The following is an 18,441-nucleotide window of genomic DNA, read 5'->3' as shown; positions in this document are numbered from 1 at the left end:
ACAGGTGCTATGGGGCCGCATATTTTCCCCTGACATTTTGGAGGAGACTGGTATGAGACAACTGGTTGAAATTTTTGAGTTTCAACAGTGGACACATTTGTTCACAAGTGATGCCCCAAAGGTGTATGAGGAGGAGGTTCAAAGTTTCTATGCCGACCTCTTCAAAGTTGAGAATGATCACATATGCGTGTTGGTGAATGGAGTTGATATGGTAATGGACTCTGATTTGTTAGGATCTATTTTGGGTATGCCTGCTAAATGGATGTCTAGTGTTCAGGGATCTTGTTCTCAAAATTTTAGAAATGCCATCCTGAAGGACAGAGCAATTCAGCAAAGGGAACGGGTACAGAAGAAAGCCCTCCTTCCAGTGTACCAACTGCTATTTGAGATGGTGAACAAGGTCTTGCTCCTTCGTGCTGAGAGAAGATCTATCACTTATTGTGCATACATGTTCCTCATGGAAGCACTGGACAACTTCACTACCATCAACCTGCTTGGGATCATGATAGAGCACATGCAGAAAGTGGCAGATTTTAAAGATGGTAATCATGGGATGCCTTATGGGTTCCTTCTCACCAAGGTCTTTGAGTAATTCAAGGTTCCTCTGGGACAAGCTAAAGTGGGCACTAAGAAGCAAACTTTCTCCAAGTCCATTCTGGAAGAATATAAGTTCATTGATAGGGCTGGAGGAGTTAGAAGCACTTCTACCATTTCTCAGTTGATCAACGTTCAGAACAGTGCTATTGCTAAGATAAGGTAGTTGAAAGCAAGGAATGTTATTCTTGAGAGCCAGTTGAGTCAGCTTCAGGAGGCACCTGGTTCCAGTATCTCTCAAAGTGAAGAGGTTGCTTGTCTGACCAAGGAGAATGCTGAGCTCAAGAAACAGGTGGAGGACCTGAAAGAGAAACTGCTCAATGAGAAAATGTCGGCAAATGCTCGAATGGATCTCGTCCTCCAAGCCCTTGCCTCTGCCTCTAAGCCCTCTCCTTCCAGTTCTCCCTAAACAGTGTCCCCTCAGTGTCAAGTCTTAAGTATTGGTTTCCTATGATTAGTTTATTTTATGATGTTTGTGGTATTTGTTTTTGTTGTTCTGAATTGTGGATGGTTGTCAGTAACATTGACTCTGCTCCCTACTTTAAAATCCAAATTGTTTAATGGAAGCTTTTCCCTTTTTGATGTATATGCTTTGTCTTTATGCTCTGTTTTTAGTCATGTTGTGTGCACACAAGTGGCATGAGTTAACTCAAGCTAGACTTCTTTCTACTATAAGCCTATTACTAATCTTTTTATGGTGCCAAAAGGGGGGGAAATAATTCAGGGGAAACAGGATGGGAAACGAATTCAGGGGGAATTCAGGAAATGCTAGTTCTTAGGGGGAACTTGAATTATAAGTTTGTCATCATCAAAAAGGGGGAAATTGATAGGTTATATGTATATCCCTGTTATGTTTTGATGATCTAACAAACTTACTGTCAAGAACCAGATAAGGAACCTGTTACACATTCTCAAGACCTTAAGATCAAAAGGTTCCAGCTTGGGATATGGTTCAACTCTTCAGAGTCAAAGGAACAACATAGGAAACAGATAGCTACCATTTCCCGAGGAAACTGCACAAGTCAACTGCCCTAGCTGTAAAGTTGTTGCCTGCACACGCTACAGTGCAGCAGTCAACTTTATGGGGAGTGTCTTTTACCTGCCTCACTTACATCATCCTAGTGATGTCACAAATGCATTATTAACATCAATGAAGGTAAAATAAATTACTTGAATACTTTGAGAATTTATTCAAGCACACTCACTGTGATTGATCATTAAAAAAATGATTCTCAAGTGCATCAAGAACAAAGAACAACACTACTACGGACCAGTTCCCCATATCAAGTTATTGTATGTCCTTAGTTGAGTTGTAACTTTGTAATAGTTCTTCAATTGTAATTCCTACCTAGCTTGTTTAGAAGCATTGTGTAGAAAACCCTTGTGTTTGTGTCTTGGCTAGAGTTAGTTAAGTTGTAAAGTCTTTGTAATAGAGTTATTACAAAGTGGCTTGTAATAGAGTGTTACAAGTTAGTGAGGGATTAAGAGGTTAATTCCTAGGTTACATAGGTTGTAATCTGAAAGTTGCTCAATAGTGAAGTTAAAATCCTACAAGGGTAGGTCGTGGTTTTTAATCCCGTTGAGCTGGAAAGTTTCCACGTAAAATTCCTCATGTCATTTACTTACTGCAGTGTGCGTCGTTTCTATAGGAACTTATAGAGAACTTGGTTCTCTATATTGTTTGTGGACCCTTAAATTATATCAATTGGTATTAGAGCGGGTTCTTTCTATCATGCTAACACCTAGAAAGGATCCCCATGGCTGCTCCACCAAACATTGAAGAAGGTCAGTCCACCTACAGGCCACCAAAGTTCAATGGCCAGTATTATGGATGGTGTAAGACAAGGATGCACGATTTTATCATGGCTGAAAATTTCGAGCTCTGGAACGTCATCAGTGATGGACCCTTCGTTCTCACGAAAACCAGAGGTGACCCTATTGTAACTATTCCCAAAACAAGAAAAGAATTTAATGATGCCGGCCGAAAAGCCATAGAGAAGAATTTTCGTGCAAAGAAAATCCTTATCTGTGGTATTGGTCCTAATGAATACAATAGAATATCGGCATGTCAGTCAGTCAAGGAAATCTGGGAAGCTCTCCAGACAGCTCACGAAGGAACAACACAGGTCAAGCAATCCAATATCGACATGGTCACAACTTAATACGAGCTCTTCAAGATGAAAGATGATGAATCCATCCAAGATATGCATACTCGTTTCACCTCTATCATTAATGAGCTCCACTCTCTTGGTGAAATTATTCCAAGAAACAAGCTTGTCAGGAAAATCCTTAGTGTGCTTCCCAGTTCTTGGGAAAGCAAAGCGAACGCCATTACAGAGGCGAAAGACTTGCAGAAGCTGACCATCGATGAACTCGTTGGCAATCTGCGAACATATAAAATGAAGAAAAAAAGGACAATGAAAGAAGAGAGCCCAAAAGAGAGAAGAACCTGGTCCTCAAGACAGATAACAATGATTCAAGTGGTGAGGATGGTGATATGGCTTACTTGATAAGAAGATTTCAGAAGATGGTTCGCAGAAATGGAGGCATTCCAAAAGGGGGGAGTTCTAGCAAGCCAAAGAACTATGACATATGTCATAAGTGTGGCAAGCCAGGACACTTCATCAAGGATTGTCCCATCCTAAAGCAGGATCAATTCAAGAATAACACAGACAAGGCAGCCAAAAGGAACCCAGTTCCTAATTAACACTTCAAGAGAAAGAATGTCGCTGACAATGTTATGAAACAAGCTCTTGCTGCATGGAGGATTCCTCCAGCGAATCTGAAGAAGAAAATGATCATGGTGATAGTTCAATGATGGAAGTATAAAGTGAAGCAAAAGAGTATGACTCAATCTTTGCCTTGATGGCTCAGTCTGATGATGATGAAGATGACGACGATGATGAGGTAAATTTTCTGATGTTCAGAGAAATCTAAAATCTTATTCTCCTAAAAAATTCATGTCTTTGGCAAATGTGTTAATTGAAGCTTATATCTTATAAATGATAAATATATTTTAACTGTAAAATTAGGAGAAGTAGAACAAACCAGAGATGACCTAGTAGTCCTTGTAGTTTATTTAAAGGAAACAATTGTGAACCTGAAGAAAGAGAAGAATGCCTTAGATGAAAAAATTGCAAATATAGAACATGAAAGAGATGATCTAATGGTCGTTGTGGTAGACCTAAAAGAGACCATTGAGTATTTAAGAAAAGAAAAAGATGTCTTAACTGAGAGGGTTGCTAACATTGAGCATGAGAGAGATGACCTATTAATGGTGGTAGTGGACTTGAAGGAAACAATTGGGGAACTTAAAATGGAGAGTAGGCATGAAAATTCTCAAAAGGGAAAGGAAGTTGCCAGTGAGGCACACATTAAGCTTGAAAGTGAGTTAAATTCAGTGAAGTCCAGTTTGTGTGCTGAGCTTGAGAAAAACAAATAACTTCATGAAGAACTAGGAAGAGTGAAGGGTGACCTTGAAAAATCACTCAAGTGGACCTGGTCCTCTGATGCTGTCACTGCCATATACACCAACAATGGGGGAAACATGTAGGGGATTGGGTTTCAAAGGGAAAAAGATTCCCTACAATCCTCATAGCAAGTACGTTACTGTACCTGATAATTGGCTTTGCACTCACTGTGGCAACACTGGCACTTTAAAGAAAACTGTAAGGCCAGATTTCAGTCACAGCAGAAAAACAAAGTTTTCGCTGAAAAAGTAACTACTGGTAGAGAACTTGGTCCCTCATATAAAATACGCATGATGCCTGCCTGGACCATAAGATCCCTCATTCACCCCTTTCCTCATTAGAAGGGACCCAAACTCGTTTGGGTTCCTAAGTTTAACTCCTGATTTTCTTGTGGAGGGAACAGTGAAAGGAAGCAGCCTACAATGGTACATGAATAGCGGTTGCTCAAAGCATACGACTGGAAGTACAAATAATTTCCTTTCACTTAAGGCTCAGGAAGGAAGGAGTGTATCCTTTGGAAATGACAAGAAAGGATACATTATGAGGATCTTTAATTCTTGTGTTTGATTTTCCAACATGGCTTGAGTTGCTAAATATTTCTTCTTTTTATTGTCGAATTCACGACTCAGTGCCATGTATGCATCTCCGCATCAAATCTCAGAAAATTGACGCTTCACAGCTTTAAACTAGGCTTTCAGCACCTATCAAGCATCCCTCAGCTTCATAACCTTGAGGTACTTAAATTGAGCCGCATATGGTTTTGAGTTTTGACTATGACAAATGGGAAGCGAGCAATAACGAGTTCCCTCAACTCAAAAACTTGAAAGTATTAAATTGTCAATTGCCAGGATGGACTGTCACTGAAGATTCCTTCCCTATCATTGAACATTTGGTTTTGTGTGGATGCCGATCGATATCTTAAGATCTCTTCTTGTTTCGCAGATATCTCTAAAGTCCATTGAGATATGGAACTTCAATGAATCAGGTTCCAACTCTGCCAGAGATATCCTAAAACAAGTTGAAGATTATGGAAATGCTGGTTTCAACCTCTTCATCCTCTAGAAGGATAAGAGTTCGAATTCAGGTATAGTACTGACAATGCACAACTATTCCTTCTGTTTGACACCTTGTTTAGAGCTTCATTATTTATTTATTTGTTTATTTACGGTAAATGTTCTTTAAATAGTACTATTAGTTAACAAAAAAATGGTAAATTTCTTAGCAATAGAAGATGGATTAACTCATGAAAGCCTACAGGCATCCTGGAAGCTGGGACCTAAGGTTTAATCTAATTTCAACTGAGATTTCCTAAATGTAGCAACAAGTATATCTGCTACATGATAAATTAACACTAAGGAATGTTTGCTAAAATATCTATGAAAAATAGTTTTTACTACTGTATTATTTATTGGTCTAATTGTAAAAAGTGTATTCCTCGAGCGAGAAATTTTACACTAAACTAAAAAGAGTACGAACATAACTTTGTCCGGTCATATGTTAATGTATGTTTTGTAGCTCTAGAACAAAGCAATTACTACTACTTGTTAAGCTATTAACTCATAGGTATTTTTTACCTGAACAGAGTACGAAGAGTTTGTAGCTGGAGGAATTGGGAAGATAACTATGTAATATTTTTGTTAGTATTTTCTTTAATATATTCTGTAAAATATTCCGTCAATTGTTGCATTCATTGTAAGCTAATACATTTCAAGTTTAACAACGGAACAAATTCAATCCTTAATGTTTGGTGTCAGCCATTAGATTTTGGCTTCTGAGGTGAATGGTTTCACCCTTTTCTGTTTTCTTATGAGTTTGCTTGTGTACAAACGTTGAATATAATTTTTGACTTTGTATTTGATTTCATGCAATACAAATATAGAAACACTGTATAGCAACACACACAAAAAAAAAAAAATAAATAAATAAATAAATAGTCGACAGATTTATAATATATGTGCACTATGGACAGAGGCGGATCCAGAATTCAGAGGCTTCGGGTGCCACAAAATTTTGAGCGTAACCATACTATAATTTACATTGTCAAAATAGGGTATAAATTTAATCGGTTTGGTCTATTTGAGTTTCGGTTTGGGTTATTCGTCTTTAAAGTTAATATAAATAAATCGATCGAGCAAAAAATTTATGTAATTATTATGAGAACTTGGAAAAAAGGCATAAAATTCAACTGGATGATGCATTTTGTATTTTTAAAAAAAGGCTCGTTATCAATTTATATTTAGATACTCAAGGCAAACACTTGTACTAATAAGCACTCTAAATATTAAAACAGAAGCAAGTTTACAGAGATTTTTTAATTTACTATCTTTTTTGTGAAAATTATCTCACTCAACATTAAAATTGTCCTATTATAGAGCAATCTGACAATAAAATAAACTTTCTTCCTTGATTAGAACAAGAACTTATTCAAGTATTTCTATATTTTTGGTTTCTACACATAGATTTATCAGAATTGTACTCCTGGAGAAAAAGATTGATTTTTTTATCGTCTATTGATAAATCATGGAGGAGTTGGGAAAGCGCAATAGTATGGGGGAAGGGAGGGAGTTACGAGAAAAGAAAATATTTTTATATTTTATGTTTATAGAAAAAAAAAAATTTAAAATAAACTACGTACAAAGAAAAGATCAGCAGAACTACTAATTAACAAAAGAGAGCAATTTATTAGGAAGAAGAAACAAATGAGTAAACCTCTAATTATAGCTGTCTTAAATGAACCAAACAAAACTTTAAATCAAGTGTCCTAGGCCTGACTCGAACTCGCACCACCAAGATGAGATGATAGTACATTATCAGTGGCACCTCGAGTCATTTTGTTAACGAGGGTGCCACTTAAAATATTTGACTACATTCCTTCTATATATACATAGATGCATGCATTCTATTGCATAGTCTCGGCCAGAACGTGCCCCCATCTCTTAACACATAAGATCCGCCCCTTAGTATGGATTATGCGTTTATGTAAATGATAGTACCATATGCACTTCATGAATTATGTATAAAGTTTTAAACATGTTAAATGCCAATGGATTCTGTATTATGTTCAAAAGTTATGAGAGATTACTTTATGTTATGTACGGTTTATCATGAGTTTAGAGGTTAATTGTTCGTTCAATGAAAAATTAATGCATCGGATGCCGAACACGTGTTGGAGTGGGACAATTCAAAGAACTATTGTTAGCTATTAAAATAACTCTTTCCGTTCACTTTTATTTGTTCACTATGCTAAAAATAGATTTTTACTTTTACTTGTCAAGTTAAACAAATCAAGAGAAAAATATTTTTTTTTGTTTTACCTTTTTAATTAATTACTCATTTCTATAGAAATTTTGAAATGCTAAGAGACTATTTATCGTTATTAGGAGTTATATGGTAAAATATATACTATAGTAATTATTATTTCTTAAAAAGCTACTTGCGGAAGAGTAAAAGTGAACAAGAGAGTATTCCATAGCTGATACCGTCTGTCCACCTTCCTAGTCTTTTAACTGTCAATTGTTTTTTTGTTTGTATTAGTTGAATTATGTGTGAGGTTATATGAAAGCGACAGAATGAACTACTTAGTCAGAAAAAGGCATATGAAAACTTTAAATATAAAAATAATGCTTCATCGGTCTCATTTACATGTCCCTTGGTAGAATCAAGTAGCCTTTTCTATTACAATTATTAAGTATATTGTTTTTTAAGTATTTATTATGACTAATTATAATTTATATTACTGTTATGTGATTTTTAGATATGTAAAGTTTACTAAATAAAACCATAAAATTGGTATCAAAATTCACCCTTCAAGAGAAGCTTTCTCTCCAACTCCTAAAAATTATCTTACGAGTGCTTGAGATCATTGTTTGTAGACTTTGTACCGGACAAGAGTTGTGGTAAAGTGGTAAGTACTCCTTCATCCTTAACCAGAGGTTTCGAGTTCGAGTTCCTAAGTATGGAGTTGCCTTTGTTAGGGAGCATCTTACCCCCAAATGTGGGACTTCCCAGCACGAATCCGGTTAGTCATGCCTCAATGTGCAGTGGTGGAGCCACATGCACCGAAGGGGTGTCAACCGACACCCCTTCGCCGGAAAATTACACTGTATAACTCGATAATTTAAAAAAAAATATATATATATATATATATATATAAACTATATAATAACACCCCTTGACTTCTTGGTGAGTTTATTTCTTTATATTTTGACCGGAAAAGGGTCAAATATGTCCCTGAACTATTAAAAATAGAGCAATTATACCTTCCGTCTGTATTTGGGTATAGAATTGTCCTTGCCGTTAATAAAGTGGTTCACTTTTGCCCCTCTCCACTAACAGACTCCACATCAAGGATAATTTTGTACCCAAATACAAACGGATGACATAATTGCTCTATTTTCAATAGTTCATGGACATATTTGACCATTTTTTCGTATAAAATAATACTTTTTTGCTGAGTTGAAAATGTCCAAATATGCCCCTAAACTATTCAAAATAGAGCAATTATGCCCTCCGTTTATATTTGGGTACAAAAGGAGGGAATAATTTTGTACCCAAATACCCACATCAAAGAAATGTAAAAGTGAAATTTGTGATAGTAACTTATGGATGTATCGATATGCGATTGCAAATTAAAATAGGAAGATGAAACGAAAAAAAATTCACCATTAATTACTTGGTACTCTAATAATAAGGTTTTGCATTAAGAATTGATATTACAATGTAAAAGATCATTTTATTACGGATACATCAATGTTGAACAATGGCATTGTATCCTTTGAGCAGATCCGGATTCGAGTCCTTCTAATGGGGTATTGTTTGGTTATCTTACATGCTAGGACTTAGGAGTTCAAAGAATATAAAATCAAATCACACGAATTTGATCCAATAAGAAAATAATAAGTGAAGCAGGAGGTTGTGATCAGCTGGCCGAAGGGATTTTCCCGTAAGATTTCTCGTCATCGTAGTAATTACTAAGTAAAAGATATGGCACAACATTCCGTTCCTTTTATTTTTACAGAAAAGACTTTTTCTCCAACATGGATTTTCAACTCAGCAAAAAAATATTGTTTTATACGGAAAATGGTCAAATATGCCCCTAAACTATTAAAAATAGAATAATTATGCTCTCCATTTATATTTGGGTACAAAATTATCCTTGATATGGAGTCTGTTAGTGGGGAAGGGCAAAAGTGAACCAATTTATTAACGGCAAGGGCAATTTTGTACCCAAATACAAATAAATTCTCTATTTTCAATAGTTCAAGGGTATATTTGGACCTTTTCCGTATTTTGACACCCTTTAATAAAAATTCTGGCTCCGCCACTGCCAATGTGGGTACGGGACACCGGGTCGAAAACCAAAAAAAAATAAGAGATCATTGTTTATGTTATAGGTTGTCGTTCTTAACCTCTTATCTTTACTTAGATCTATATGATATATTAACCTCAAATAAATCCATTAAAGATAAAAAATAAAAATAAAAAGTAGTTAGAAATAATAAAGGAGAAAGGATGGGTAATGATTGAAAGATTGTAAATATGAAAATAGATTTGTGGAAATTTTCTCTGTGTATTTCATCATCTGCAGAAGCAGTGTATTTATATAAGTATTTGTGTAAAGAAAAACAAAATAATAAAGAATTATTTATACAGCTGGCTATTTCTTATTTGTTATCTAATAACTAAATAATTGGAGAATATTCTTCTCTATCCTATTTACACGGTGCACATGTGAGAGAGGTAAATATGGAATCCAAAGTTATACAGTTGTTAATTGCTTTATCTGAACGGCCCTTATTTAATCTATCATATTTTTTATCAAAGGTCAGGATTAAGCCATGAGTCCAAAGAAGAGGACTTAGTCTTTGTCCGAAAGATAGTCATTTGACTTGAAACCTAGAGTGTTCTGTCCTTCTTCGTTTTTGTGAGAATGAGCCGCCGTTGATAACTTCTTCATAACTTCTTCTCAACATCCCCCTCAAGTTGGAGGGTAATGAAGTGACTCCCAACTTGCCAAGGATAGCTATGTGAGAAGGCCCTGAAAGGGGTTTTGTGAGCAAATCTGCTAGCTGAGAAGATGAGGGAACATAGGAAAGAGAGATTAAGCCTGAGAGAAATTATTGCCGGACAAAGTGGCAGTCCAGATCTACATGTTTCGTTCTCTCGTGAAACACGGAGTTTCGGGCTATGTGAATCGCTGCCTTACTATTGGAGAAAACTGGCACCGGCAGAGATGGAGTAGCAGAGATGTTGGAGAGAAGACGAGTGAGCCAAGTGAGTTCCACTACTACCCGGCGCATGGATCGATATTCTGCTTCAGCAAATGATAATGAAACTGAGACCCGTTTCTTGGATTTCCAAGAGATAGGAGAGCCTCCAAGGCTGATGTAAAAACCACTCACTGACCGGCGACTATCAGGATACGAAGCCTAGTCGGCATCACAAAAAGCCAGAAGAGATAGAGAAGGGTCTGAATTCAAAAGAATTCCTTGTCCTGGATCCAAACTCAAATAGAGTAGGACACGAAGGGCTGTGGAGAAGTGCGAGTGTCTGGGTTGGTGCATATATTGACTCAACTTCAGCACCGCAAATGATAAATCGGGTCTTGTATAGGTTAAGTAATTCAATTTTCCTACAAGGTGCCGATAGATGGTTGGATCAAGAAGCAAAGGACCTCCATCAGCGTGAAGCTTGGATGAAGGTTCAAGCGGAGAAGAGAATGAGGAGGGAGAAGAAACATCAAACTCCTTCAATAAATCTAAGTTATATTTCCTCTGACAGACTATAATCCTATGTTTGTCTCGAAGTATTTCCATACCTAAGAAATAATGAAGATCACCCAAATCTTTGACTTTGAATTCACTGTGAAGGAAAGAATTGAGTATGGTTATTTCTTCTATATTATCTCTACTAATGAGAATGTCCTCAACATAAACAGCTACTATAGAAATTAGATTGTTTGTCCTTTTGAAGAATAAAGAATAATCATTTAAGGAGGAGGAATAACCCTTAAAACTTAAAGCACCAGCAAGCCGAGCATACCACTGTCGTGAAGCTTGTTTTAAACCATAAAGTGACTTCCTAAGTAAACATACATGATTGGGACTAGGTGGGTGTATACCTGCTGGAAACTCCATAAACACCTCCTCTTGTAAGTCACCATATAAAAATACATTACTAACATCCAATTGATAGATAGGCCAATTCTTCTTTACTGCAACAACCATTAAACAACGGATGGTAGTCATTTTGGTTACAGGAGAAAAAGTCTCCGTGTAGTCAATTCTTTCCCTTTGAATGTCCCCCCTGACCACCAATCGTGCTTTGAGTCTTTCCACAGTTCCATCTGAATTATGCTTGACCTTGTAGACCCATTTACAAGGTAGGGCCTTCTTTCCCTGTGGTAAAAGAACCACATCCCATGTGTGGTTAGATTCTAAAGCTTCAATTTCTGAATGTATTGCTTGCATCCATCCTAGATGGGCAGAAGTTTGAGAGAAGCTGGTAGGTTCTGAAATCTCTTAAAGAGATTGCATCATCTACCTGTTATGAGCAGAAAGTGCACCAAAGCTAAAGATATTAGGCTGGCAGGTCTGAATAAAATAGGAGGAAGTGAGGTCGGTCAAATAAACATTAGAGCAAATAAAATCTTTGAGGTGAGAAGGCCATTTAGAAACTCTAGTAGACTTTCTGATTCCTGGTGTAGAAATAAATGTAGTGGGCAAACCTGTGGTGATGGGAGAAGGAGGATGAGAAAAGTCAGGTGATGGTGAGGGAGAAAAATGAAGTGAGTGGATCCTGGTGATACTAGGTGATGAAGGTGATGTAGGCTCAACCAAAGAGGTGTTTGGTGGAAGGTCACTGGTGGTTGTGTCTATAGGATAAGGGGTAGGAAATATAAGATCTGGATTGAAAAAACCTGAGTGTGGTGTGGTGGTTGAAGCAAAAGGATAGATGTTTTCATGGAAGTGAACATCTCTAGACACAAGAATTCTTTTCGTATCTAATTCCAACACTTTGTACCCTTTTTGACCTAAAGGATATCCCAAAAATATACAACTATTTGCCCTTGGCTCAAATTTGTTTCTACCACTAGACAAGGTAGAAACATAACAAAGACATCCAAATGACCTTAATGAATCATAAGAAGGAGACTGATTGAACAGAATGGAATAGGGTGTTTTCCCTTGAAGAACCTTAGAAGGTAGTATGTTTATCAGGTAGGTTGCAGTTGATAGACACTCTCCCCAATATCTGATAGGCACCTTAGATTGGAAAAAGCAAAACCCTTGTTATTTTCAAAAGATGTCTATGTTTTCTTTCAACTATGTCATTCTGTTGAGGTGTTGATACACAAGAAGTCTGGTGTATTTTCCTTGAGAGCTGAGAAAAGCTGCTTGTTGTGATCCTTTGCCTAATTCAAAGGCATTGTCTGTTCTCAATTTTTGTACCTTGACTGCAAATTACCTTTCTACCATTGTTAAAAAATTCTTTAAGACTATGAAGGCATTACTCTTGGTGCTTAACAAGAATGTCTAAGTACCACCGCTATAGTCATCCATAATAGTTAAAAAATACTTAAAGCCATTATAAATAGGTTCCTTATAAGGGCCCCATGTATCCACACGAATTAATTCAAATGCTCTTTTGGATTTGATTTGACTCAAAGGAAAAGGAATCCTAGTTTGCCTAGCTTTAGGACAAATATCACATAGACAATCAGAATTGGAAGGCAATGAAACAAAACTAAGATTCTTCATTGATGAAAAAGGCATACGCCCTAATCTAATATGCCAAAGGTTTATATTTGTAACCACATTAGCAGAAAATGGAAAGACAATTGAAAACACTATGAACTAAAGGTGAAACAAGTTTCTCCTTAAAACTAGGCAGGAACAGGTAGAGTCTTTCACTTGTATCACCAAAAACTTGAGGCCTCTTCATTAAAGGGGTCTGCAATAGACATTGAGTAGGAGTGAATAAGATTATGCATTGAAACTGAACAAAAAATCTATTAACTGATAATAGATTATATTTGAAACTAGGCACATGAAGGACCTTTTCTAAAATGAAATTAGGAGAGATTGGGACTTTCCCAGTATGTGTAACTTACCCTAAATGAATTAGGTAGATTTATGTGTAAAGGTGTAGGAAGAGGATCTAAAGAGATAAAAGCATTTGAATCAAAACACATAAGTTCTGAAGCCCCTGAATCAATTATCCAAACACTAGTATTAAAAACTGAAAACATCTGCCAGTATATTTGTTAATAGTACCAGCTACTGCATTTGCATTTATTTCTGAACTGCTTCCTCCATCTGAAACTTTCACTTGTTTGATCATCTGAACCAATTGTGAAAATTGATCTTTAGAGAGGTGTTGATTTAACACTTCATTGTAACTACTGACTCCATCATCTGCTTGATCCCCTGCAAGCACTACATTGCTCATAATCTGATTTTGACTTCCTTTAGCATTTGTGAATTCAAAATCCCTAGGAAATCCAATAATCCTGTAACAATCTGCAACTGTATGTCCTATCTTTTTGCAATGAGTGCAAGATACATTAGGATTGAACCTTTGTTTCTTTGGTTTTGAAGATGTATTTCTTTGTGATTGATTTGCAAATCTCTGCATATTATTTCCTGATTTCTGGAGTTGTATGGGGTTTTCTCCCTTTTGAAATTGATGAGTCTACCTTGTGTTCCTTTGCATCTGCTTGTTGTTTCTTAGTGCATAACTTCCCTGACTTCCCACCATGAAGGCTGAGGAATTAGAAGAAATAAGAGAATTCATATAGACCTCTCTCTGACTCTCATCCTGTAATACTAGAGAATAAGCATGATCTATGCTAGGTAGAGGATTCAACATTAAAATGTTTCCCCTAGTCTGGCCATAAACATCATTTAGTCCCATGAGAAACTGTATAAGTCTCTCATCTTCTAAGGATTGTTTCAGCTTTTGCTTCCCAGAACATACACAAGCACAAACACACTTTACATCACAAATTAGAGAGTCTAGCTCATCCCATAAACGTTTGAGTTTTGTAAAATAGCTTGCTATATCATTTGTTCCTTGAACTAAAGAAGATAATTCCTTACGCAAGTGATACAGTTTTGCTCCATTTGATTTTCCAAATCTGTGTTCCAGACTGATCCAGAGTTCTCTTGCAGATTTGGAGTAGATGACACTATCTCCAATGTCTCTGGAGTGTGAATTCAACAACCAAGAAGTTACCATATCATTGCATCTAGTCCATGGTTGATAGTCCTTAGATGTGATAACAGGAGGAGCACATGTTCCCTCAATAAATCCCAGTTTGTTCTTTGCTGAGAGTGCAATCAGAACTGACCTTCTCCAACCTTGAAAGCCCCTTCCATCGAAGGCTTCATTCACGAGACTCATTCCTGGAGCATCTGATGAATGCAAGAAGTAAGGGTGATTGGATCGAAGTTAGCTCCATTGCTGGAACCAGTTTGAGGTACAGTAAGATCTGTTGTATCACTCATGGTGACTGAGACTATGATGAATAGAAAGTTGAAGGAGAAGGAAGATCAATCCCAGAAACGAGCTATTGCTCTGATACCATGAAAGATTGTAAATATGAAAATAGATTTGTGGAAATTTTCTCTGTGTATTTCATCATCTGCAGAAGCAGTGTATTTATACAAGTATTTGTGTAAAGAAAAATAAAATAATAAAGAATTATCTATACATCTGGCTATTTCTTATTTGTTATCTAATAACTAAATAACTGAAGAATATTCTTCTCTATCCTATTTATATGGTGCACATGTGAGAGAGGTAAATGTGAAATCCAAAGCTATACAGTTGTTAATTGCTTTATCTGAACGGCCCTTATTTAATCTATCATATTTTTTATCAAAGGTCAGGATTGAGCCACGAGTCCAAAGAAGAGGACTTAGTATTTGTCCTAGATATGTCCGGAAGATAGTCATTTGACTTGAAACCTAGAGTGTTTTGTCCTTCTTCGTCTTTGTGAGAATGAGCCGCCATTGATAACTTCTTCTCAACAATGATTAAGTACTATTTATAAATTCTTAAGAAAACAAAAATACCAAAAATTTAAAGAAAAGGAATAACGTCATGATTTATAGTTCTCTTGCAAGTTCAGTTTAAGGGTAAATTTTGTTTGATGAATAGTAAAAAACGTTTTGATTAAATATATAAAATTAAATTCTTAAAGAAAGAATGCTAAAAATATATATCTGAAATGGGAAAAGGGAGAATTTGTCAACATTTTTAAAATGTCTTGAGAGTAATTTTTGATTAATTCACGTATGATCATTGAACTTTTTCGACTATAATATAACATTAAAGTCACGATTTTTTTATTTTATTTTTTTGTCACATTCAGATAACAAAATTACGTATGAATTGATCGAGAAAATATAAATGGCCAGAAGGTCAAATTTCGGGTCTATGATATGATACGTCACTCACCGCATCATTGCTTGCTACTTATAACTATGTTCAGTGTCAGGGAAAAAAAACTTTCATTGCATAAAATTCCTATATTTTAAGCAAAAGAAATAACGATTCAGTAGTGAAGCTATTCAGCTCTACAAGGTGTAAAAGTTTTGAAATTTCTAAAAGTAAACGATTGTAATACTGTATTAATAGCAATAATAATAATAATAATAATAATAATAATAATAATAATAATAATACAATAATAATAATATTCTATTTAGTTTAGTGCTAAGGGTAGACGAGATAGAATATTAGCACTCCATTTATGATCACACTCTCCGTTTTAGACAAACACCGCCACATAAAAGAGACGAAGAGAGAATTTGTAATATGTTCATTAATTTGGCTTCTTCTCAAATTGGGGCCAAATTTTCATGACAAATCATGACATAATATTCACTATAACAAAATTTGTGGATCATGACATAATATCCACTATTAGGTCAAGGATTTCTGGCTATAAATAGAGAAGCTTCTCCTCATTTGTAAACACAATACTTCAAGAGTTTTTCACTTTTGTCTTTCTTTCTCCTCCTTTATTTCATTATAGAGTATTTTGTAAGAGAGTGAGTGTTGGGAAACACTTGTGTGGACCCTTTTCTTTGGAGTATCTTGTGAGATTATTTCCTTGGGGTATTTGGGACTAATTAGAGTATTTACTCTAATTTTATACTCTCTTTTGTACTCTTGTTGGTATAGTAAAATTACTCCTCTCCGTTTGTGGACGTAGGTCACCTTGACCGAACCACGTTAAATTTGTGTCTTCTTTATCTTCTTTAATTGCTGTTATTATCAACTTCCATTGTCTTTGTTATTGTCATTATAACGTTGTTTGGCTAAATTTTGCAATATCCGGTTTTCAGAGCCTAACAAATTGGTATCGGAGTCAGATCTAAACGGATTAGTTTAAATAGCCAAAATGACTGTAACAAAGTCTTATGTTGAGAAATTTGACCGAAGTGCAAACTTCGGAATGTGGCAATTAAAGATGGAAGCTATCTTAACTTAAGATGGCTTAGATTTGGCACTGCAAGGAAAGGAGAAGAAGCCGGATAAAATGACGGACAAGGAGTTTGTCGTCATAGACAAAAAGGCAAAAGCAAGTATTATTTTAAATCTCTCAAATGAAGTTTTGCGTGAAGTTGCAGTAGAAAGCTCAGCCAAAGACATATGGGAAAAACTGAAAACTCTATATATGAAAAGAACAGTAGAAAACAGGCTTTACCTAAAGCAAAAACTCTACACTTTTTGTATGGCTGAAGGTACCTCTATACTTACACATCTTGATACTTTTAATTCTCTTCTTATGGATTTAAGTAACATAGATACTGAAATCAAAGATGAGGATCAAACTGTGTTATTGCTTGTTTTCTTGCCCCAGTCGTTTAAGCATATAAGAGATACTATGCTTTATGGAAAGGATAATATCTCTTATAAAGATATCAAATCTATTTTGAAATCAAAAGAATAAATAGATAGAGATATTACTGGAGAAACTAGTGGGAACCAAGAGAAAGGCTTATTCATAAGAGGTAGATCCAATAAGAAAGATTCAAATAGTGAGAGACCTAAATCAAGGTCAAAATCCAGATACAGAAATGTGATGTGCAAATATTGTCATAAGAAAGGTCACATTATTTGTGAATGCTTTAAATTGAAAAATAAAGAAAAGTATACAGGAAAAAAAAATGAGCACAAAAATATTGACACTGCCGAAGCAAGTGTAGCTGCTGATGAGACTGGGGGAACTATTTTTTAGAAATTAATAATAGTTTCAAATCTAACAATGAGTGGATTTTAGATTCGGGTTGTTCTAATCATATGTGTCCCAATCGGAGGTCATTCCATCCTCAGCAAAAGAGGTCTCTTATGTGGCCAAAGTACCGAAAATATGGAGTTTTGTGAATATTGTGTGTTCGGAAAACAAAAAAGAGTCAGCTTCAAATCTCCAGTGATTCATAGAACAAAAGGTACTTTGGATTACATTCATTCAGATCTTTGGGGTCCTTCACGTACCCCATCAAAAGGTGGTGGCAGGTATATGTTAACTTTCATTGATAATTATTCAAGGAAAGTTTGGGTTTATTTCCTGAAAAATAAAAGTGATATTTTCTTAAATTCCAAGCAATGAAAAGTTTTGATTGAGAAGCAAACGGGAAAACAGGTTAAGCGGCTTAGAACAGATAATGGCTTGGAATTTTGTAATGATGAATTCAACGAATTTTGCAAGAATAAAGGAATTGCTTGACATCGTACTGTGAGAATGACACCTCAACAAAATGGTATTGCAGAAAGGATGAATAGAACTCTTTTGGAAAGGGCTCGTTGCATGATTTCAAATGCTAGGTTAACAAACGTTGTTTGGGCATAAGCTATCTCTACAGCTTGTTATATTGTCAACCGAGCTCTTTCTGCACCTTTGAACTTTAAGACTCAAGAGGAAATGTAGTCAGGTACTTTTGCTAATTATTCTGATTTAAAGATATTTGGTTGCCCTGCATACATGCATGTAAATGATGAAAAATTAGAGCCAATGGCTAAAAAGTGCATTTTTCTTGGGTATGCATCTGGGGTGAAAGGATACCGACTATGGTGTCCTGATCCCACGACACCAACATTTATAATTAGCAAAGATGTAACCTTTGATGAATCCTCTATGTTACATTCTAGAAAAGAGTCTTATAGTTCTTATAATAGAGATAAAAGAAAGAGTACACAGAAGCAGGTAGGGGTTGAGATTGGCATTCCTTCTAAGCCAATCTCATCAACTTTGGAGCAAAATACAGTTGAAACTCCTAAAGTTGAGCTAGAAGTTGAAATTTCTGAAGTTGAGACTCCTGAAGTTGAACCAGAAGAAGAGGAGTATTCTATAGCCAAACATAGA

At 35.8% G+C, this 18,441-nt stretch overlaps 3 protein-coding genes across 3 annotated transcripts; 2 read left to right on the top strand and 1 right to left on the bottom strand.

Moving 5' to 3' along the window:
* The first annotated feature begins 2,351 nt into the window (after window positions 1–2,351).
* LOC117275815 (uncharacterized) lies at window positions 2,352–2,756 on the top strand. The gene has a single exon (XM_033655132.1). The coding sequence runs from the start codon at window positions 2,352–2,354 to the stop codon at window positions 2,754–2,756; it is 405 nt and encodes a 134-aa protein (XP_033511023.1).
* A 15-nt stretch (window positions 2,757–2,771) lies between these two features.
* LOC138900217 (GRIP domain-containing protein RUD3-like) lies at window positions 2,772–4,036 on the top strand. Its single transcript, XM_070186937.1, has 3 exons — window positions 2,772–3,086; window positions 3,469–3,501; window positions 3,701–4,036. Exons 1-3 carry the CDS (start codon window positions 2,772–2,774, stop codon window positions 4,034–4,036), a joined length of 684 nt encoding a protein of 227 aa, XP_070043038.1.
* Window positions 4,037–13,757: 9,721 nt separating this feature from the next.
* Window positions 13,758–14,468, bottom strand: LOC138900216 (uncharacterized). Its single transcript, XM_070186936.1, has one exon. It carries the CDS (start codon window positions 14,466–14,468, stop codon window positions 13,758–13,760), a length of 711 nt encoding a protein of 236 aa, XP_070043037.1.
* Window positions 14,469–18,441: the final 3,973 nt, after the last annotated feature.

This window comes from Nicotiana tomentosiformis, chromosome 10 (assembly GCF_000390325.3).
Source record: "Nicotiana tomentosiformis chromosome 10, ASM39032v3, whole genome shotgun sequence".
Classification (NCBI taxonomy): Eukaryota; Viridiplantae; Streptophyta; class Magnoliopsida; order Solanales; family Solanaceae; genus Nicotiana; species Nicotiana tomentosiformis.
This window is presented reverse-complemented; position numbering and strand designations above follow the sequence as displayed.